General features: G+C 42.0%; 1 protein-coding gene across 3 annotated transcripts in view; it reads left to right on the forward strand.

Annotated features, from left to right (window-relative positions):
* Nucleotides 1-448: 448 nt before the first annotated feature.
* Nucleotides 449-24,472, forward strand: part of LOC121185696 (BTB/POZ domain-containing protein kctd15) — a 28,548-nt gene continuing 4,524 nt past the window's right edge. The window contains exons 1-4 of one of the 3 annotated variants that reach the window (XM_041044061.1): nucleotides 449-1,174; nucleotides 4,050-4,225; nucleotides 10,871-11,015; nucleotides 15,715-16,020. In XM_041044061.1, coding sequence (XP_040899995.1) covers nucleotides 1,166-1,174; nucleotides 4,050-4,225; nucleotides 10,871-11,015; nucleotides 15,715-16,020 — 636 coding nt within the window. In that variant the 5' untranslated portion in view covers nucleotides 449-1,165. Of the gene's footprint in view, nucleotides 1,175-1,348; nucleotides 1,515-4,022; nucleotides 4,226-10,870; nucleotides 11,016-15,714; nucleotides 16,021-24,472 lie in introns of those variants that run through there. The other 2 variants (XM_041044051.1, XM_041044041.1) reach the window with 2 other exon arrangements.

Raw genomic sequence — 24,472 nt, forward strand, 5'->3', positions numbered from 1 at the left:
ATGCAAATAAATAAATAATCGTCTCCTTGGTTTGAGCACCTGCTTGACGCTCCCTGTCCCTTTCTCTCGGTGGCGCAACTCTTAAGCGCTTCACCACTTGCACTGTATCTTTCCATTTTGAAAAATAACAATAATCAGCCACAATCTTATTTTCCAAAAGTCTGGAGGCTGCCTGCTTTCATTGGAGAGTGAGGGGTGTGTTGGTGGGGGGCGGTGGGGGTGTGGGGGGTTGTTCTGGGCAGATATCTCCATCTAAGCCCTGCGCTATAATTGAAATGGCGCATTTGGCTGCAGGCAGGTTGTGAGGGCGCTTTCTGCAGCAGCATGCATGCATGTCCATAGACGTCATTTGATTTTAATGGCCTGCAGGAAATTTGGCGTTACAACTCCAGACATTAAGGCAAGAAAGAGAGGGAGAGACTGAGAGAGCAGGGACACGGGGAAAAATCACCGCATGAAACATATTGGTTCAAGGATATCTCTTCATTTTCAACATATTTTTCTACTGAGACTTTATCAACAAGTTACTGCGCCTTTATTACAGGGCTATGTTGCCTGAGTGAAGGACTATGGCAGCCCGCCTGGCTTTAAACTTTAAATTTAGGCTGGAGATGGAGATGGAAATGTATGCCTGCTAGCTGGAACTGCCTGGGGAGCTATTACATCAGACGAAATGACAATGATTAAAATCTGCTTTTTGCCGCTCTAAATCTATTGAGAGACTGACAGTTGCCTGTTAGGTTTCCTTCACCCTCTAAATCACAACTTCACACCGTTAAAGGGAACGGTCTACTTTTTTTGCCGGAAAAAAATAAGATAAGTTATTATATCTGTGCAGTCATAATTTCGGGAACAGGGGGTATCACGTTTTTCTTCCTTGAGAAAATTGCCTGGGCGAGAGAGTGGAGTTGAGCTAATTGTAGCCTAATCCCTGGCCCAGAGGCGCTTGGGCAGCCCCGAGCAAGAATTTTCTTTTTTAGCTCTGCTCTGTTATTTAGAGACGGATTATTGGCTTTCTTCTTCTCATAACAAACCACAGGGGCAGTTTCATTTAGGCAAAAAGGCAGACAAGAAGCTGAAATACGAAGCAGGATTCCAACCAAGAGCGCACATTTTTACGCGTATCCAAATAAGAGCAGAGAAGGGGAAGGAGATCATCTCATCTATGTTCAAGGTAAGGACGCTTCCTGTGCGCTTTGGTACAAAGAAGCTTGGTGAGGACAGGTCGAGCCAGCCTTGCAATAGAGCCTTTAAAGCCACAGAGACTCTTTGCAAGCAGTCCATCCCGGCCACAACCTAGTGTAATTTTTTTAAAAAGCAGTTTTGTGTGGGATACAGAGCAAAGACTTGGCTTTTCCGTGCGGCAGTATAGATTCGTGCTGGAGCTGGATGGTGGTGTGGTTGTGTCGGGGGCATTTGGAGAAAATATTTGAAATTTTGGGGGTTACGCGAACAGCAGCTGGGACTGACCGCCGGCACGGATTTCTTCTGGACTCCCTACAATGTTTGAAACGGTAGGGTGTAATTTTAATACTACAGAATGCAATGTTTTTTTTTACGCACAGTGCAGGTTTAGTCTGTACAGTTTTCGAAGAGAATAGTCGAGCTGGTGCTGAAGAGTAACGTGAAGTGGGTTTCCCTCTTTTCCCACAGGCTGGGCAGTTAACACTGTGGGATTTTTTTTTTTTTTTTTAAAAACGGGGTTTTGAATTACACGTGTCGGGATTATGCTTTTAATTGTAGAGCAGGAATAAGACGCCATATTGAGCTATTGAGGGAGAATTAAAGGCAGAGCACAGGCTTGTAGTGCTCTGGAGTGGGATGTTGCACCGCATTGTTTCCTATTTAGCCGTTTCCGTTTTATGGTTATTTTAACTGTGGGTTATTATATGTGAATGTCATAAGTGTGAAATCGACTACAGTGTCTGTGGAGGGAAGCAGCAGCACAGCAGCTCTGAGGAGAAAGTTGGTGCCTTTGCGGCGGCTGTGATTTTGTGGAGGAATTTATCATATATGGTGTGTGTGTGTGTGTGTGAGAGAAAGAGAGAGAGAGAGAGAGAGGGATTAAGAGCGACACAATGTTGAGGTGATTGTAATTGTGGCTGACTTTATGGATCTACTTTTTTCCCATGTGGTCCTTTTTTATACGTCCATGTATATCGAGATTTAATTGGCTAATTGATTGATTGATTGATTGATTGGGTGGTTGAAGAGAGAAAGAGAGAGAGCGAGAATCAGAGAGAGAGAGAGACCAGCAGCGGTGGGACATCCCAATATGAACCCCAAACTTCTTAAGTCTTTCCAAGTTTTTTTTTCTTCTTCTTCTTTTCCTGGGATTTGAAATGTAATCCCGTCCTCCTGTAATCGTATTAAACGAACATGATACTGCTGCGAGGCGGACACCACCCTGGAAAAAAAACAAAGCCCCAGTCTCACTTTGTGCCCAACGGCACCTCTCTCAGAGCCGTAGGGATGATCTGGACTTTCACAAACGGCCTTCAGTTTCCCAGCCATGACAGTAAAACAGTTCAGAAGTGCAACAACAAACTGATCAATTCTACCGATGTACTTAAGGGTGAAATTGTATTATCACAATCTGTTTAAACCCAGTTATGCAATTGTACTGTGAAGCTCAAAGTATTATTTGAAGTTGTGGGTTTTGGGGTTTTTTTTTTTTTTTTGGGGGGGTTTTTTTTGTCATAAACTGCGTCAGGAGAGATCTGTATTTCATCCAAAGCCTGGAGGGTTCCAGATGAGTAATGAAAAAATGGGAAAGCTGTGACCTTTAGCCAGTGATCATTAGGAAAATATATATATATAAAAAAACAGTTTCAGAACATCTTAAATTTGTTTTCTTCCTTTTAAAAAAAAACAACTCCTCATATGACCTTAACCACTCTCTGGCATTATTTCCTCCTGAGAGCAACACTATGTCACATTTTAAAGTGGCCAAACTGAGGTTGGCTGGTTTACCTGCAGCTGTTGGCAAACAAACTATGCACGAGTGAGTTGGAGATAAACGCACCCTCCTCTGATTGTCCGGAAGCGGTGCGGAATCAAATGGCGGCGTATCGAAGTGAATTAAAAATATTTTCTCTAAGATTTCATCAGCTGATCAGATTCAGCTCCTTGCTGACCTCGGATTGCACCAGCTTGCTCCCCCCCAAAAAAACAAAAAAAAAAAGTTCCCCCAAAATCTGTGCCTGCACAAGCCCTGCAGCGCGCTGCACTGCTCTGTACAGTGAGGTTTTTATTATTTTCTACTAATTATTTCAAACATTATCCTTCTGATACTGAGCCACAGCATTCGGGGAGTATGAAACATATTTGTTTGGCCTGTGAATCTGGACAGTTGGGTGATGCTTTTTGTTTGTTTTGTTGTTTTTTAACGTATATGTTTAGTTATAAAGTTATTCCCCATGTGCCACAGCAGCTGACAGCAGTGTGACAACACGAGTCACAAGTATCAGTAGTTACATGACAAGCGATCACCTTACTCTTTTTTTGTGTGTGTTGCATGTATGTGTGCGTTAAAGAGAAAAGTTGCCCCCCCCCCCACAGTCCTCCCTCCCCACCGTGTTTTCCTTGCTCTCAGATTAGTGGTTGGTGTGTCTGGCCGCATCACGTCTCACACATAAGGCGACCTTTAATTAGAATATTGCAGCAGCAGTTTGTTTTATTCCCCTGGAGGCTGACACCTAGCATTCCTCTCTCTCTCCCCCCTCTCTCCCCCCTCTCTGTCTCTCTCCTTCTATCTGTCTATCTCGCTCTATCTCTCTCTTCACCCTGGTTTTCTAATAAGCATCCTCCTATCCTCGCCTCCGGTGCTGCATGAAAAGATGCAAACATACTTAATTAGAGCGGTGGCAATAATTTCCAGGCTAAATATGCGACCAGACAGACATGGAAGTGATCTGATACCATTCAGAAAGGATACTATCTGCTTCCCTGTGTAGGATCACTGTGTTGGGTTTTCTTTTCTTTTTTTTCCTTTCTCTTTTTTTCGCTTCACCTTTATTCCCATGGCTTTTCTTTACACTTGCTTTCAGGAGGGAAGAAGCATGTCACGGCTGTCTCTGACCCGGTCCCCGGTCTCTCCCCTGGCCGCTCAGGGGATCCCTCTGCCGGCTCAGCTGACCAAGGCAAACGCCCCGGTGCACATCGATGTCGGGGGACACATGTACACCAGCAGTCTGGCGACCCTCACCAAGTACCCAGACTCCAGGTAAGACACGTTCCTGCTGGTTACACATGCTTCAAACCCTCACTGCTGGAGTTAGTTTATTAATTCCTCTCCTTTCTCCTATTTGTCGGAGGGAAGGTGATATTGGCATATTGAAGAGAGAGAGGATTTGCATCTGGTTGCTTTTGTTTCAAATACAGATAATCATGAATTTATAGATTTGAAATGCCTCATTATCTTATAATGGAAAACCTTTCCTAATATAATCACTGGCAAATAGACTGAAATAAGTTTAGATCAGTTAATATCTCTATTTAATAGCTTATTATTGTATTTTAGTCATTTGACTGGTGTCTGTCTTAATTAAGTCTAATTGGATTTATGCTGTTAACAAGTCATTTAGCTGGTTGGCATTAAGACAACTTCTGTAGAGACAATTGCCCTCAAAAGCTACTACTTTAACATCTTTTCAAACCATGTGGGAACATTTCTCGTGCCTTCATTATTTCTATCCTCTCTTAGCTTTAAAAAGGAGAATTTGATTGTTTTTGTTTGTTTTACCCGTGATTATTTTAATTGTCTAATAAATACCTCCAGGGCTTTTATTTTTATCTCCTTTCACAGGGTAGTTGTGTTTGAAAATTCAGCTGCTGCCAAGCTGACAACTAGCTCCACAGTACCTTTCACATGTTTTACTGCTGATCTGAATGGTGCTGTTTGTTTTTTTTTTTAAGATCAGGGTGCTGTTAGGGATCTTTGGAGAGAAAACAGTGACGTACATGTCCAGATCCCTGTCATCAAAGCTGATGTGGGGCAGATTCAGATCTGATTAAAGTCTAGCTCTTTGGCATGTTACGTATTGATTTTCTTGGCTAATCTAGGACCAGTGTTTACCACAATCAGATCTGCTTTACAGTCAGTGTTTGTGCTCAGACACAGAGGTTATTTCCAGACATTAGATATGCATGTTTTAGAAGAAAGTCATAAGACTTTCATACTGTATATTTCTGTTTTGTGAGACAACATAATCAGTATTATAATATTTCAAATAGCCTAGAACATGGATTATATTGCAGTCAAAGTCCAACCAAAAGGGTGACTTTCTATTCATTGAATATTTGTGTGGACAGTAAGAGAACGGGTTTGTGCGGCATGTGAGAGTTAGATTCTCTCATACATAAAGCAAACAGGGCTTTTATTTTCGATGCACTTCCATTGTAAGACTTAGTCATGATGATTCAGATTGTGTAAGAGCTGTTGGTAATCCACCCTCCCACTTTATTCACGTTTTTAGCTCCATCCACAAACAAGGTGACACCACCTGAGGTAGCTCTGAAAGCAAACACACTTGTACAAAAACTGCTGCTAAAATATCTCTGTTCTCTACTGATGTATGAATTTTTCTCCCTTTAAAACCACAGGGTGTTTTAGGCCCCCCTGCTTTTTTTTTTCTTCCCTATAATGCTGCGTGTCATTCATCATATTATACAGTCTTCGATTCTGCGTCAGCTGACAGAGTCCCATGTGGGCCAAGGTAAACATACACCAGGTTGTTAGAAAATCTGCCAAATTGGCTACAGGAAACAATCCACATAATCCCCTGGTAATAAAGTCTTGATATTCATAGAGTCCGCTGACAGGAAATCCCTGACAACTCTCCTTTTATTCCTGATTGTAACATGTCATGAGAAAAATAAAGCTCATCCCAGACAAGGGTTTATGATTGTTTTGGTTATTAAGACGGTTTTTTTTGCCCACAGTTTCAGTGTCATATCAGGTTTATCCAGTGGCCACAAGGCAGGAGTTATTTATTTACTGACTGTTTTCTATCAAATGTACTGATATTATTTGGATCTGGTCATTACCTGATGGGAGATATCCACTCGCTTTAAACAATTTTTGAGCACATCTCAGACTAATGTTAAATTTCTGTTTTTAATTTTTAATTCGGCATTTTCGCTTTTGCTATTGTGTTTCTTTATTTTTACGCTCTGATGCAGCTTAGCGATTTACAAAGAAGTCATTCATAGAGAGACATACGCAGGGCAGCGTGCAAATGGAGCACAGAGTCATGTCAGAGCACCCAAACACTGTTTTTACAGTGAGAGTAAAGACCGGATACCAGTGGTTGGAGTGCTTCTTCCTCTCTCTCTCTTTTTCACACATGCTCCTTTGCTCCCTCTCCCTCTCTCTCTCTCTCTCTGTCGGTTTCTTTCTCACTCTGGATCACACACACACACACACAGACGCACACACACACACATCAGACATACACATGCATACACTAACTGTTTCTCTCTCTCACAGCCTCCTCAGTGTACAGTTGGCCTCGGGGCTCCACTTTCCACTGGAGCCAGTGGAAGGAGGGGCCCTTTTGTGTGAATTAGGATAATGGCTGACAGCAGAAAGCAAAACAATTACACTGGCATAGGCGTATATGCCGCGTTCGGGCCTTGTCCGGTCGAGCAGGACGCCTTGGCAAAACTGAAAAAGTGACGACTGAAAGAGCAGGGTTAAAGAGTTTAAAGTTGATGATTACTTTTAATAGATTGGACCCTAAATAATGCAGCGTGCCAAGAGAAAGTTAGTCTAGTAACTAATGTGTGGTTATTCATCTTCTTCTGTGCGGGCCATATTAAGGGACATGGGTCATAAAACATTGATGCACACTCTGTGTAGCTCTCAAAGAGGACAGTCTCAGCAGTCACTTGAACAGAAGCTGAGCAAATTAGGGAAAATGTTCCAGAGACAAGGAAACTATTTTGAAAGGACCACTGGACATTTTTCTCTTTGAAGACGAGCCCTCTGTGTCCAGAGATGATAAATCTGTACTGGCTTTATGCTCTTTTCGTGATCCTCTGTGCGTAATAGTTTACTTTACTATACTACTTTTACTTTTAAGTAAGCTGATCTCACCATAATTAACATGGCAAAGTATATCTCATTTTCCATTGTATGTAAGTTTCAGAAAACAGTGTTAAGACTCTCTTTTCTACGCATGCCCTTGAGTGACCTATTCCTTTTTTTTTTTTTTTAAGATTTTAAAGGGGCTGTATGGTGCTAACTCATGGCTATGATCTAAAATAAAATTAGCTGCTTGATAAGACATTTAATTTTAATCACTTAACATGAAATTATTATGAGGATTAATTAAAACAGTTATGTAGCTTCAACATAACAGGTAAAATGCTTTCATGAGCTGTAGATAAATAGTGTGATAATTAGTAACACATGTACAATTATGGTGTATATGCACCCTACACAATGCAATTTATGCTTAACCACATAAGAACACTTTAGTTGCTAATTTAGTATTGAAATAGGGGACTGTAACAGTAATAATTGCAACGGTATTAAGAGTAAGACAAGAGCCTGATTTAAACAGGCACGATCATATTTTTTGTATAAGTCATAATATTCTTTGAAAATTAAAATTCCATTCCTTGTTTTGGACCCTTTGGAGCAGCTTGTTTGGAGAACCTTCAGTTTACTGGGTATTTTAGAGTTTAGAGCAGAGACAGTAGCAATCTGGTTTTGAACTCCCCCTTCTGACCTGTACTCCTCAGAAGCCATTGTGTGGCAGCCTTTGGCGTTAGGCTGGACACACTCACCAAGATCCTTGGGTGTGTTTGTTTGACTTTGCAGGAAGCTGCTGGGTGTCTTGCATCCATTAGCCGTCCATTAGTGTTACAGTTTCCAGATAGCATCTGTTCTAGTAGAATCAGCGATACCTGTGCTGAGTCCTCCTCCCACCTCCTGCAGACACGTCTCCACGTCTCTGGCAGCTCTCAGCCGCTGGCCGGCTGTAGATGCTGCAGCGAGGATCCTGCCAGATATTGTCCACCTACTGCCCCGCTGCCTGCCCTCACTTGGCACCGCTGGGGTGAGAGATCTGAGCTGTTCCTGTCCTTGATAACCTCCTACACCCACCACCTCCCTCCCTCTCCCTGACTCTTTCTCTCTAGTTCTGTCATAGCTTTTTGTTTTCTCCCACTCTTTCCATCTCTCTGTCTTCCTCTTGTATTCTGTTTTCTTTCTCTATCTCCTTCATTTTTCCTCTTCACTTCTGTTGTCTGTATTTTTTCTCCTCTGCTTCCTCCGTCTGCTTTCTTCTATCTTTGCCTTTCCCTCTGTTCTTTCTCTCTTTCGGTCTCCTTGTTTTTTGGCCTGTCTGTTTGTGTATCTTCTCTCTTAATTTCTCTATGCATCCCCACCCTTTTCTTTCTCCCTACCTGCTAACACCCCCCCCCCCCCCCCCCAATTGAGGGATTTAACAGAAAGGGAAAGAAATGAGGAGACCAACAGAGAAAGAGAGCGAGAGAGTGAAGGGAGTAGAGGAGAGGGAAAGAAAAAGAAAAACAGGCAGCATTTTAATTGCTTTTTAAAAAAGTGGAGATGAAAAACAGAGTTAGCCTGGAGGGGTATGGTGAAATTCTAGCTGGAAGAATTGCAAGACCATATGAGAAAGGAACACCTCGGGCAAAACAGGGAGATGAGTATTGGTTTTTTATAAAGCATTTTGCATCGATTTCCAGAGAGAAAGCAAGTAAGGCAGAAGGATGGAGACAGAGAGAGAGAAAGAGAGAAAAAAAGAAAGAGGGAAAGAGAGAAAGGATGGCAAGAGGGGAGAGAGGGAGGGAGAACCATCTTTGCTCTGCCTCTTCACACAGTCAAGTCAAAGAAAAAGAAACAGGGTGAATTTGATGTGATAGCTTCAGTGTGTTGCGGCGACACATTGGGGTCAGGAGATACCTGATACAACCGTTAAACACAAACTCACACACTTTTTCGAAGCAGAGGATTGTAATTGTAAATTCAGGGGGAAAAAATGAGTCTGTGAGTGAAGCCAGCCCTGCTGTTTGTTCATTGACATTCCCTCTGCGGCTCCCTTCCACTGTCTTGTAATAGAGTTTGACAATGCCAGTGCGGAGACAGTGCTGGGTGTATGCGTGTGTCGGTCGGCGTGTTTGCAAATAGGTTTTACAATTTTCTTTGTCATACAACTTTGTCAGCTAACCTAGAAGCTGTTACTGGGATTAAAGAGCTGATTACATCAAAATGATGATAATAACAGCAACGCAGCGCCCTGCCAAGAGCTGTTTCTGAGAAAGGCGATGGAAATGTGCAGTGAAACCGTTAAGGAGGTTACGTGCAACAGATTTCTTGTGTAAATCACTAGTACGGCTTCTTTACACTGCACAGGCATTCCAGGTTTCTCTGCTGAGGGAGATGTGTTTTGTTTTAAAATGAGTCCCAAAATTAAAGCAAATTATTGCACTTCAGAGTTACATATTTCGTGGTTTGGGAGTAGAAAAAGTTTTACAAAATGAAAGCACTTGTACAACTTCAATATTTTAAGGGGGAAAAAAGTATTTTTAATTATTGAACAGGGATATTTAGCATTTGGAAATGAACAAACAGATAGAGTGGAGGTGCCGAGATGAGATTATTAGACCGGCGAGAGAGGGACCTGCAGGTAAGCGGCAGGAAAAACCACACAAAGACGAGGGGAAATGAATATCTGTCCAAGGGTATCTCGAGGCACGGCGCCAACATGGTGTGATGAAAGTTTAAAGATAACAGCAATTTCCACTCTTTGCCTTGATGAGCCCCTGTAGCCAACTTCAACTAAGCCCTTAATCTTGCAGTGCACCAGTGGAAGGGGTTAACAATGGGATGCTAGGCAGCAACAAGTGTCTTATTATTACACCAAAGTCCTGTCAATATTTGGTGAAAGCTTAAACGCCCAATTATTGTGTTTTTTAATATGAAAATATTATTGATGTAATTTCGAGTAACGTTCTATTAATTATCTCGGTTATTCAAAACTCAGCTATTTCCTCTTTCAGATGTTCTTCTGTCTTTGCTTCGCCTCTAAATATCCAAACCAAATATCTCTGTATTTGACTCTTAGTTCAGGTGTCTTACACAGTTATTATGGGAACCAAAGAATATCAAATTAAAGTCTAACAAGTTGATTTCATTTTTGGCACCAAAATATGAAACTGAGATTAGGATTAGGAATCGCTGCAGATTATATAAGAACTCAGAAACTTAAAAACAGTTTTGATTTACCTTAAAGAAAACTAACATTATTTGGGCAGAATTACGTAGTGAAATTGTGTCTTATACCAATAAGATATAGAGCATCTGATAGATATTACCATAAATTGGAACTCTGCATTAAATACAGACAGCAGGGCATACAGTTGGACTGCAGCTGTCCAAATTCCTCATATAATCATAACAAAGTCAAACTGTAAAAGCAAAATATCTTTTTCCAGATGTCCTCCTCACATTAGTATGTGGCCCTCCACCACTTCCTACCTCTGTTTCATTTCCACCCCTCTGACAGATGGAATAATAGAGCTGTAATGCTACATTCATGCCATTAATTTCTGTAAGTACAAGCAGCAAGCGTGTGTGTTGTTGTAATCTTCCTGCAGAAGGGACACTTCAAACAAGTCTGGAATGGAGGAACTGTGCCTTAAGCCCCTTGTTTCAACCTGGGATGCTAATGCATTTCAAGCTTAGTGCTAATAAAATTGAAAAATAAATGGAGGGTAATTGTTTCATGCATTTGAAGGGAGCTAGCTCATTCCTTTATGTGTGTGTGTGTGTGTGCGTGTTTGTGTGTGCGGCTGCCTGTGTGCGTGCACGTTTGTGTGTGTGTATTTCAATTTTCAGAATCAGTCGTCTGTTCAATGGCACCGAGCCCATCGTGTTGGACAGCTTGAAGCAGCACTACTTCATAGATCGGGACGGCGAGATATTCCGCTACATTCTCAGTTTCCTCAGGACCAGCAAATTGCTCCTTCCAGATGACTTCAAGGTATATATCCGCACCACAACATACTGTAGTGTGTGTTCTTGTCTGCACCATCGGCTCTTGCACTTTGAACAACATAACAACATAAAAATCTTGAGTACGTAAAGCCATCTGCCCAGACATGCAGTAGTATTGTGTGGCGTTCCTGAGTTTTCTAAAGATAAAGCACTAAATTGTGAATATGTTTGTATTTATTTATGTTTACCTGATCTCTCAAGGGTTGCATGTTTTCAAAATAGACCTCATACCACAACAGAGCTGCCAATGCTGTTTTCACAATGCCTAACGTAGACTCACCTTCCTCCTATTCAACACATAATTACCTGTAGTATAAGCGTAAGCAGTAATTAAGAAATACTTGGTGGGGGGGTAGGGGGTGTATGCAACAAACTCAGCTGGAGTTTACAATGGTGGAGAGGTAAATGCTAACTGGCTAACTAGAGCATGGCCCACTGATGTGTGTGCCGAAGCCCTGAGCTGTTGTTTTTCACTCAGAGTGGTTTCTGTAGAGGTGAGAGCAAGTGAACTAGCCTGTACGCCCCTCTGCTCTCCTGTGCTCTGATGACCAACTCCCACGCAGACAGGAAGTCTCACTGACAGTCAAGGACTCGCTAAGAAGGAAAGCTGTGGCATATTGGTGCAGTTTAACACACACTAACACGCTCTGTACCCATGTATTAATGCATCTGTGCACACACACACACACACACACTTTACTCTATGTGGGCCACTGAATCTGCTTTGGCCCATATTAGACCACTGAGGCTGCACACACCTGGCTCCTGTTTTAGCATTTGCACTGAAGAACTCTGTGGTAAATGAACAGATTTACAGTATGTCATGCCAAACAAAAACAAATGCTGTCAGGCATAGATTATTGGTGAGACAAACATACATGTTTATTTTTATTTTTTGACATTTTTAATTTATTTATTGATTGATATGAGCAGTGCAGGTTGATCATTAAGTATTTGTCTGTGTCCCAGCTTAATAGAGTAAAACTAAGCATTAATATTTTAATATTTTATACATTTACATTTTAAAGTTAATATGTATAAAGTTGACATGAAGATCACAAGCAAACAGTTGCTCATTTAGAAATCCAGCAGACATTTATTTGAAGCTGTGTTTCTGGACTAACTTTGTCTGTAAAACCGAAACAATCAGCTGAGAGATGCTAAAATGCCCTGTAGAGCTGTGAGAAACTGCAGAGTTTCTCAGTAATTCTTTATAGGTGTGTCGCTACAAGTGACTCAGTCCACGTTACACACAGTGATTTGACGTAATGTTAATATAAAAATGCTTTAAACCAAACTGGTGGCATTACTAGCAAGTTAGTCTCACCTCACAACTACCCACACAAGCATATGTGGCTTTGTCAGAATTTTTATATATTCTGCCGACAGCTCCTTCCTGTTCAAGGTTTTATTCAGTGAATCTGTTTCCTAGGTGTATTCTACTCTTCTTTTCTACTCCACCTTAACTTGCGTGACCTTTCCACCGGGCTGGCGCTTGTTCATCATTCTCTGCAAGAGCCAAACCTCAGACAACAGAACATGACATGAAAGCCCTGCATATTTTGGCAAATGATGGCCTGACTCACAACCGATTAGTTTTTCCCTTCTTATTCATGCTATTTCCTCCCTTTCTGTGAAGTCTTGACAGTCCAATCAGGCACTACGGTTGAAGAGAATGCATTGGACTTCATTGTTTCAACTCATCACGATCCCCTCACATAAGCCTGTGTTGATCTGCATACCTTTCAATTTGCGTGAAGCCCAGGAAAAAAAGAAAAATGCAAATAGTGCGAGGCGGAATTGAGCATGTCCTTATCTGAACACAATCAGGCTTGCCGTCGCCCGAGGGCTGGGTCTGTTCTGCTGCTGGCAGCCACGGCGCTGTGTGTTTTGCTAAATCAATGTGAAAGTCTGAGCAGAATAGTAAAAGAAATTTTTCAGCCTACATCAGTGGAACAAAATATTCACTATTAATATCCTTCCTCATCTCATTATTCAAACTACAATTAATCACAAGGGTGTAAGCAATGCTCAGTCATATTGAGGGCATGCTTATAAACCGTTAAGAGTTAGTGGTTTCTCCATCAGTTTATTCAGGCTTTTGTATTGCACTTTAAATCAATAATGCTTTCTTTATTTAGTTTTTTTGCTATACATCAGATGAGTGTTGGCTGGATTTTTTTCATCAGCAGCGAGTTAAATCGGCAGCGTGTGTGGGTTTGGTGATTTTTTTGTCTAAAACAGGTCTTTATCGGTCCTCCTCATAGTGACAGTTTCCATCATTTCCTTCTTCTTCTCACTCTCTGCCTCCCTCTCGGTCTCTCCCTCCCTCTGTCCTTTCCTGAGATGTTGCCTTGCCGGTGGGCGATCAGGTCGGATCATTATTTTGAAGCTCAAACGGGCTGTCTGGACACAGGATTGGGGGATGAATGGTCTCGTAGAGCTGGCAGCAGTAGCAGCAGCTCCAGCAGCCAGGACGGAGCTGTTGGCCCTGTCTCCGTCTCATCCTCACCTCAGCGCTTAGGATTACTCTGTTGTTTTCTGCACTACTCAGGATGACTAAAGTGCCTCGCAGACAGACCCCTGTTAAAAACATATCCATCCATGGCTTCAGACCTGTGAAGGATGAGGAGCTACACTTTGATACAGAGAGCTGCCTGAAGGGGAGTGTCTCAGTATGAGTTTTGTCAGCTGCAGCAAGAAGGCCAGGAGAGAAAAAGACAGGGAGAAAGGGAGAGAAAAAAGGGAAAAAAGGACCCGCTCGCCTCCTTTTTCGCATCCTGAAATCTTAAATATTAGACCATCAGATTAAGACGTGTTGCATCAACGCTCCGTCCAGATGGAGTTGGATTTGGGTGTTGTTCACGTGCCTCAGATGAAGGCACAGTTTAGATGAAGGGGGTAAACCAGCGAGGGAGGCTTTTCAAGGCTAAAGATTCTGACAGGAGCAGCAGGGTTAATGAATATGCTGTTTGCTGCCATGCTCTGTTTCTATACCCAGCAGTGGTCCAGAGAAGGGAAGGGGAAAAACTGTTTTTAGATCAGGGCTCCCTGGCGGTCCCGGCACCCAACACCCACAGCCACCAATGATGCAGACTATATGAAACATATGTCGTTTCTGCAGCGCAAACACACATTGTCTCGCTTTTCAAGGGCATTAAGACTTTGCAGTGCACCGAGATGAGCAGCCGCTTTCTGTATCTATTAAATATGTAACCAAATGTGCAATTAGTTATTTGCTGTGGTTTCGCAGTGTCCACACACTAAAATTAACTGTAGCCAGGAGCTAAGGAACATGAACATCGTGTAAGAATAAACTTTGAATGGCAGTGATGGCAGTTCTTAAACTAAGAATGAATTAAGCTGTCACTCTTTGTCACAGTGAAACACTAATCAGAACACAGATTTATTAATTACTAATTGTTTAGCAAAAAGATTTGCAGCATTTAGGTGTAACCTAATTAAATCTTGTTCTAATAGGAGCTTAACATCGGGCCACAAGCCTCATTAACATAAAACTCCCCCTATGTGAGGAATACATTAAAATCCTCCTTGGCTGATGATTGTCCTCATGTTCACTTTGCACATATCTTTTCCTCACCTCCCGTCTGCCTCCAATAGCGAACCTCCGCCTCCCTGTATTTTCTATGGTAGCGGTGAATGATGGTGCCATCTGGTCTTGTGGGAAATTAGAGGCAAGAGCACAGGGGCAAATGGCCCCCAGCAAGCCCTGCCCAGGAGGGAGAGGCAGGCAATCTGCTGCAGACTGTCTGCACACAGGAATGCACCATCCCACTTCACTGGAGCCCTACTGACGGCCTTTCTGGAGTCGGCTCACTAAAACATGCTAAAGGCTAGCACAGCTCTGCCAAGAGCTACTGTGGAGGAGAGCTGCAGCATGGCTATGCTTTGTTTATTGAGAGTGTTGTCCTGCTGGTCAGAGGCCTTCGTCGATCTTAGTTTATTGTTCTTCTTTCCGGAAGATGTATTCCATGAAAAAAGTGAAATATTTTGGAGCCATTAAATATCTTTAACTTCACAAAGACAAACAAAGGCCATTTTTACATTTACATTTTGGGTATTTGTCTGTTTCTCATCCAGATTAACTAAACATGAGTGCAGCAGTATAAGCTCTAGGTCCAACACAGCTGATGCAATGGTTCAAAGACGTGGTGTCTTGACCTTTGCAGTCCTCAGTGAAGGTATTGTGTAAAAGACAGTGAGGACAAAGGACACTGATGGATTCTGACACACACACACACACACACACACACATAAATGTGTTTCCTAAAGATATTCAGGAATATTGTAGGACATTTCTCTGTTACTGTTCCTCCGTGCATGCCTGTGCCGCACAGTTGATGTTTCACTACTGTAGAAGGGTCAAAGAGCAGATGCAGCTGGAGCAGCACTCCTGGAGTAATTAGAGGTTAAGTGTCTTGCTCAAGGACACTGTCATTAGTTGCTGTGGGGAAGCCATCAGGACCAGGATACCCTGCAAATATACCTTCTACTGTCATCTTAATGTTGCACAAGACTGTACATGTGTAGGGTTTTGTCCTGATGACCTTGCTGATGAGATGTAATGTACTGAAACTCACAGTGTGTTAGTCACACATAGCCAAGAGGACCGTACACACATGCAAACTCACTGCTCTCAACTCTGTGTTCATCTGCCTGTACAGGACTTCCACTTGCTGTACGAGGAGGCGCGCTATTACCAACTGACGCCCATGATCAAAGAGCTGGAGCGTTGGAAGCAGGAGCGCGAGCAACGACGGATGGCGCAGCCCTGCGACTGCCTGGTGGTTCGTGTCACACCCGACCTGGGCGAGAGGATCGCCCTGAGCGGGGAGAAGGTCCTCATCGAGGAGATCTTCCCTGAGACTGGAGACGTTATGTGTAACTCAGTCAATGCCGGCTGGAACCAGGACCCAACGCACGTCATCCGCTTCCCCCTCAATGGCTACTGCAGGCTCAACTCCGTCCAGGTAACACACCAGAAAGCATTTCCTGTTTCTGTCATGCTGAAGGGTTGGTAACACTTTGCATGATGTGTTGCCCCTAAGGGATTTGGAGATAAAATCATGTTATCAGGCCATCGTGAATTTTTATCATTCACTGGAAAACATTGCAACATTACAAATGAGTAAAACGTATAATACAACAACAACAAAATACCCACCTCCCTCTTTGCAAGTGGCTCCTTTAATACGTTCTAGGCATTTTATGAAAGACACAGCTCTACTCCAAATCTAATTGTAACTCAAACATTTGTTAAAAACACACATTTTCGGCATATGAACCACTGAAGAAATGCAGCGCAGCATCTTCACAGTGTTTCACACAGGCCTTTATTGTAATGTCCTGTCAGCACCAGGATATGCAGGTACTAAACCACAGCTGTGTAGTGTAGCTTTCCTGATGTTGGTATATTATGAGTTGACAGCAAGTGAAGTACGCAGCTGTGAGTATTGTATGACTTCTTTATCCACCAAATACCTTCCTTCTCTTCAGAGAACCTCTAGATAGAATTCCCTGATTGGTTTTCAAAATAAAGCACAAGAAAAGCCAATCAGTAGAAATTATGTTGCTACATGTGCAATATGAAATATGAAAAAGAAAAAAACGTGTTTAAATTCGGTTTTAGGTGACAGAGAAACATCATGAGTAACAATAGGGTACTTTAAAAACATTAGCTACTGTAAAAATGAAAATATCAAATTAAAATTGAATACCAGATCATTTCTTTCCTTGAAATAACTACATAATAACGTAAAAGACACTACCACAGTATTTGTCCCAACACACAATGAACTGGCAAAGAGAACATTTTTTATTAAGTGTATGTTTTGTATTTGGTGTAAAATAAAATTTCTTTCTTAAACTAAATGAACCTATAATGTAGCCAAACAATGAAGAGTCAGCTATTAAATCTGCAGATCACTAATAATTAATACTGAGTTTCATGCTTAGTTATTATAATTATATATATATATATATATTTCTTATATATTTCTTAAAAGGAAATAGAAAGTCATTCAATTTAGAAATAGAAATAGAAATATAATACTAAATGAGTCAATTTAAAGATGTAAGAGAGACATTTCCTTGTTCTTAAATTCATTTTGGGCCCAAAGTGTCCTAGATTTTACTGTTTTGGATAAAACTGCGATGATGAACTGAAAATTTTATAAATCTGATGTAAAGCTTAACTTTGACTAAGCTTCATAACATCAGGTTCCAAGTAGAGGCCACATTGTGATGCAAACAGGAGACTGTGTTTTCAAAACAGCAGATATTAATGTTGGCTGACTCAACTTTACAAACTAATGTATATAAAGTTGAAGCTTGATGGAGTTCCATTATTCAGCGTGTGCTGTGGCAGCATATCTGTGGAGATATTTGTTTTGCCATTTGTTTAAAGGTAGAAATGGTTAGTTGTGCTCGAGGCATGCAGAGCTCAGTGTTGAGATGAAATTAAGAACAAGAACATCTTAGAACAAGTGCCAAATTCTGACTGTTCTATTTGATTTGACTCTTTAGACAGTGTGCAGCATAATAAATGGCAATGCGTGTGTACATTCAGACAAGTATTATACCTCCATAGATACATCATGCGTTTTGTAACAACAATAAAACCACAAGAATTACAGTTTAGATAGTACACAGTGAAGCTAAACTGGTGAATGCATACAGGGTTGAATATGTCCTGGGGCAAGTATACAGTAACTTTAAGTAACACACTCCCAACAGATTCATAAGGTGTTAAAAAGCTTGTCAAAACATATTATATAATACATGCATTTGTAAGATTTGACGGTAATGGAAACGTGCTGAAACACTTAATATATATTTACCGTGTCACAACAATATAGCACTTCCAGTAAACTGTTTCATCATATGAACTCTATTTTTATCTTGAGGCCTGTAGCAAATAGTTTTTTAAGGATAAAAGCTTTTCTCCATCAAGGAGTGAATTTGACTCTTTTAAAAGTATACGTCTGCTTTGATTTTTCAGTGAAGAGCTTGTATCCATTTTGTCGAGGCACTTTAGTTTCACATCTGTGTAACTTTGATTTGGCAGTGTAGGTGTTTTATGGGATCGGTCCCTTCTATGAGGTTATCCACAGGACACAGATTCCACAGAGCACCTTCACTATGAGTCAGTCAACATGATCTGTGGCCTTGTATACACTCTGCATGTTGCCACAGTGGAGACTTTTTTTTTTTCAAACCTTTATTTATCCAGCAAAGGATTCTGCTGAGCAAGAAAACCATTTTTCACCACCACCCTTCAACACTTTCATACGCACTCAACACACCTGGCTGGCATACAACCAGGGCTTTGATGGCCACTGTGCAGCTCCACTGCTGTAACTGAGCTTTACCTGCCTAGCTTAGCATCTGCTGAGGGAGAGGAGACACTTCACTGGCTCACGCTCTCAGCTCAGATATTCTGTGTCAGTCTGTGGATTTTATTTTCAGGTCACTAGCCAGGATTAAGGCTGGTAGACACACTGATGTTCTTCAGTGTCTATAACCTGAAATTCCACCTAAAAGCTTTTTTTTTTTTTTTTTGCTTTAAGGCTGTTGGCGTGATTTGTGGCCCTTTATACCACATGTTGCCACAATTAATAGCTTGTTGTCGCTAACTGAGATAATAGCTACTCTGATGGAGCTATAGTCAGTTTGTCAAGGGATTACCAGAGGTAATGGCAGGTGTACAGAGCGTGTGCAGTTTTTCATTCTGCCTAGAAATTAACTTTCACAGCTTCCAAGTAGCTATTGTGGCTGTAGCATGATGTGAAATCTAGTATGTAACTGCACATTGTATTTTATCACACCACACGCAGTATATGACTATTACCTTTGCACTGTAACATGTTTTACCATTGTCAAACAGGTAGTCTGACTGAGATTAACCATGTCCCTCTTTGCAGCTGTGTGGACCACAGTTTGTAGTAAAGCAGTGAGATGTTAAAAACAACTTCAGAAAACTAGTTTTACAGTTGTGTTACCCAGAGAGGTCTGTGAGGGGGAGAACGAGGGGGGGACATAACAGCCTCACACCACAGGCTCAATATAACACACTTGAATGCCCACAGCCATGAACAGGCCAACACATACAGGAGCATTCCCTCCTCCAGCATCCAGAGAGCCTCTCCCAGGCAGGCTACTGTGCTCTGACACCTCCACCTCCCTTCTGCCAGTGTGAGAGACCACCTCGAGGGAGGAGAGCCGAGCGAGTGGGACAAAGCATGTGTGGACTGCGGCCATGTTTTCCTGCGAAAAAATGAAGAAGAGGAATGGAAAGGGGGGGAAAATGATATGCATAATTTACGCTTTACTCCTTTTTAAGACACAGCTCCTTTTTTAAAAAGACTCCAATATAACACCGCTCAAGGCAATTGAAATACACGTATTGCATTTTTTAATACCATACTTACAATTTCTCAAACAGCCTAAACCGGTTTATACTTCTTTTATAGATTTTTAAATGACTTGCAATATAATTAATTGGCCGCATCAACTAACACAACATTTTCCCACTCTGTTTACCAGTGAGACTGGTTATGGGATGTGAGCGCATCTAACTAACATGGTCTGAAAGGAGTTTTTATTGTTTAGGGTTTTATTAGTCTGCTCCTCTGAAGGTGAGGTAAGCTGAAATCCTCTTTTCAGACAAACTGCTAACAGAGAGAGGAGCTGGAGCCTTTTTGTCTCAAAGCGTGGCCTCTCTGGGTTAAGGTGGTGTTAGTTGTGGCATCAGGCTCTTTTTTTGTCTCACACTGGTCCCTTTAAGACAAAAAAAAAATATACAAAATTCTGTTAAACGTGCGCGCACACACACACACACACACACACACACACACACACACACACACACACACACACACACACACACACACACACACACACACACACACACACACATGCATGCACAGTAGAGGGGCCCGGCTCATTGAGTCGATGTAGATGAGGACACAAGGAGCAGATGGAGGTGTTTTTTGGTGTAAGGGGAGATTTTTCTAAACAACTTACTCATTCTGTCCTCTCTCATTGTTGCGTGAAGGTATGAGAAGGTTAGGAAAATAATCCTCGTCTTACCCGCCAGACAATGAGCCTCTGATCTGATTTCAGTCCTGGACCCCAACCCAGGGGAACACACACACAACCACACCCTGCCCACAGAGAAAGACCAGGGAGGGGGGGGGTTACATTGCTGTCTGGATTTGAGCATTTATGACTGGACTGGTTTTTGAAGTGGTTCTCAGAGGAAAGAGATAGATATGTGACAACTTTTAAATGTACACTGTTTTCAATTTATAATATATCACAGGCATAGAGAATTCATTTTAGTCTCAGATGATTTTGTTGAAGCTAAGGTACTGTTGCTGTCTTGCCCAAGGCTGTAAACTGCTAGATCTTGTGATACTTCGGTCACAATGAGATAACATGACATTTCTCAATACTGTACTGTACACTAAGCACAGCAACTTGTGTTTTTTTCAGTTTTTATTCACTTGAAGATACAGTAATGAGGTCAGTGAAATTGCTTATAATTTGGAATAGAACATTTCCCTCAGTTACTCAGTGATGTTCAAGAGTATCAGTGTCTGATCTGTTGTTATATGTTTTATTTCCAGTTAGAAATATAACAAGTTTTTGTGTCAGTCTGCAGAAGGAATATCTTGGAAGGACAGTCTTACAATATCATATTGCGTTCTGATTGCATTCAAATTTAGCCCTGTCTTTAGTCCTTCATCTTGTGTATTCAAATGTGAGAGAGTGAGAATAAACAACTCCACCTTGGCGAGTGATTCTCCATGAAGTCATGAATGGAATTTAGGGAATAATGCAAACCACCTGCACTGTGATGTAGATCCAACAGAGAGAAACAGAGAGCAGCAAAGGCACTTAACGGAGGGAAAACATTTAGCCAAAGAGCCACAGAGGTGTACACACACACGTCCCAGAGCTGGAGCCGGGCGTGCTGCTCCATACATCACCATGATGAAGCACTCAGATCAGACCAGAGCCAATCCGTCCTTCATCAATGTGACAGCGGAGGTAGTCGTAGAGAAGGGCCCCCTGTCCCCCTGCTGCCCAGGCGGGGAACGCAACACGTCGCAACACTCTCTTACATGTCACATTGCCACTCCATCAATCCTGCACTGGGTGGAAAGAGAAAGCACAGCTCATCAGAGCAGACAAGGCCACACAAACACCTCAGCGGTGCTCCTCAGCTGCCCGAGTGGCAAAACAAGACATTAACACTGCTGCAGTGAGGGGTCCCTGTACTCCCTGTGTGGCTCTGTGGGAAGAGCACAACATCAGGCGCGAAGGCTCAACAGGCAGCTGATTAACCTGTAGTATGGAGAGGATAAAGACTTAACTTTTTAAAAAGATATTAAAAAAAAGAGATTTTTTCTTTTTTTTCATACAGCCTTGGTGGGTTTTAGAGATATAGAGGAATAAAACAACCAATCAGATGATTGCCAGGTTTTCACGATTTAATCAGAAGGAATCAAAGGAACAGCCTCCGTTAATGTTAAATATTTGCAGTAGCATCTTATAAATTACATGATTGGATTATTAGTACTCACTGAGGGGATTTAAACAACTTCATACACTCTAGGGTAGTTTATTCTGTAAGACTGCATCATAGTTTATAGGCTGAACATCTGATTTGTATATGAAATATGAATCTGCAAACTTGTAACCACCACAGATGCAAATCTTTAACCACAGTAAATGCTTTGTAATAAAAAGTACAATAGGAGTAGAACCACAGACCACCGATGAATAAGAAAATGTTGCTTAATGAGTCTGGTAATGTGAGAGCCTCCATCCTCACATGCTCAAGTCTGTTGAGTTTAGTCTGGACTACTTGCAGTCCCTCTGAGAACTCAACTAACCCCACGCACCTCTAGTTCAATGGCTATTTACACCGTCAGGGTTAAGGGTTGCATTCCCACTGGGGTCACTTGAACTAAAATACAGCATAGGTTCACACTGCTTAAAGAAACTTTAATACAAGTGTCCATGTGTAATCCTTAGCTCAGTCTTGTAAGTTCCACAAACGCAGCTACTTGACAAAGTGCTGCAAATACTATAAGAATATATTACACTGTCAAATAGTTTTTGTCGTTTGTGATTCCTAAAAAAAAGCTGGCAGATGGCTCGGAGAATTAGAAAGAGTTGGAGCTTCTCATCTGTTTTATGCCAGATGCTTGAGATAAGCAGAGGATACGATGCAGAGACTGCAGTTAGCGCTCCTTGTCACATATGAAAGACTGTGCATAGTTAAACAAAAGCGACCCCCTGAGTGTAGCGCCCATCACATGCTACAGTGTGTGTGTGTGTGTCATACGTGTCAATCAACTCTGAGCCCTGTGCCATGAGGATCAAGTGTCTTCCAGCACCTCCTGAGAGGTGTGTGTGTGTGTGCACTCTCCGGCAGCCATCAATATTACATTGTGCTCCGGTTTCCAGCCCTGAGACTCATCCACTTTGATTCCTGCCTCGCCATCTTCGCTGTGTTAGAAATATACTGTGCTGGGAGGTTAGAGGAGTTAGGCTGATATATCGCCTCCTCATCCCCATGGCGACCTCAGATTGCGTGGCAGCTCAGTGAGGTGGTTATATGTTGAATGGTATTTGTGTGTTTGGGGGGGCAGATCCCTGTGCAGCCAAGTCGACCCTGCAACAGTGAGAATGGTTTATTATCTTTCAAATGTATAGGGATCAGTGGGGATGAAGAGGGTGAGGAGAAGCTTTTATTTAGCTCAGTCACACAAGCAGAGACAAGACGTGCTGAAGTTCAGGGAAGAATAGCAAACTCTGGTAAAATGTTATGAAGTGATAAAGTGTCGTCCTATCTTCAGTATTTTGTTCTCTAATTTCCTGTTTTTAAAAAACAATAATGGTAGTGACAGATGTGTGTCGCAGCAGTACTGGTCTGTGGGAAGGTCATCAACAAGTTCAAAGTGTACATGGAAAGGAAAAAAAAAACTGACTGCTAACTAGCAATAATTCCATTTCATGGAAATCATCATGCTTGGAATTAGACTTCAGCCAATCCGACTGCTCACATGCAACTCACTGTTAGATTATTTTGTTATGGTTTCGCTCAAGTGAGGCAGGAAAGTAAGCAGAGAAATCTGCAGAAGTACAACATAAGCTGGGATCTGAAAGCCTGCGGTCACGACCATGTAGCGCTGAGCTGAGCCACCAGGACATGTTTTAGCTTTTTAAGAGGCTGCATTACTTTCTGTTGTCAGCTGGGATTGATTTCAGGACATTGTCCTGTGGACACTGAAACCTTTTGCTTGGATACATCTTAATTATTCAGTGTATTGTTTATTCCCCCATGGCACTAATTCACTGTGTCAAACTGAATGTGAAGTTTTTTTATGGCTTCTTATAGTCATTACAGGATCCCGGAGTCAGTTACAACTATCCATAATAATATCCTTAAGTCTTTTGTGTTGCCATGCATTAATGATAAAAGTGTTTTCAGACTATCTTTATTGATCAGGCCATTCTCCTCTGTGACCAAATTCATTGCCGAACATGACAGAGTCCCACATGCGTTAAAGAGATGATGGGGAAAAATGCAATGTGATGCAATGATCAAAGAAGGCCATGTAATATCATTTCCATAATCGTTAGGCTCCTCCGTCGTCTGCCATGGATTTGGGAGTGTTTGATGCTTGGGCAGGTCTCTTAATTAGCCATCCTCACCATCAGCTGTCTGCCGCCCCTTCTGTCTCACAAATTACAGAGCGTCAAGTCTGCTCAACAAGTTTGCACGGGAATATGTGTGTTGTAATTCGTATCTGTAAGATAGTACTTCTGCGCACATATCATGACTGTCTCTCTATCTCTCTGTTTGTCTGTGTGATTTATCTGCTCTTCTGTGTTAATCCCCAGTCAGGGGAGGCTGCAGCCCTTCGACCTTGAGGCCTAAATGCCCCATTTTAGCGTTGTGGGCCGATGGGGCCCTCACTCCTGTAATTAGAGAGGTCATCCTTTGCCATGAGAGCGTGTGTGTCTGCGTATGTGTGTGTGTGTGTGCAGGGGTGTCTGAAGAAACCAGTCTATTTTGCGTGAACTTCTCTGGCTTTGTATCTGGAAGGAGGGGTTAGCCCTTGGCAAGACCTTTCATTTCCATGCGCTGCTCACTCCATTAAAAGGATGGGGGAATAAGTAAATACACAGCACTCCTCGAACTGGGATTTAGATATACCCCCTCCAAAAAAACAACAACCCACAAGGATTACGACAGATGAGGAGAGAAAAGTGATGCTCGAGTTCATGTGTTTGTGTCTGAGTCTATCTTCGTTTGGACGTGTGTGTGTGTGTATATATCAATGCCCAGACTCAAGGGCTAACATGCATCTCCTGTTCTCTCCCTGCAGCTCCAACACTTTGTCC

Source organism: Toxotes jaculatrix, chromosome 1 (genome assembly GCF_017976425.1).
Source record: "Toxotes jaculatrix isolate fToxJac2 chromosome 1, fToxJac2.pri, whole genome shotgun sequence".
Lineage (NCBI taxonomy): Eukaryota > Metazoa > Chordata > Actinopteri > Toxotidae > Toxotes > Toxotes jaculatrix.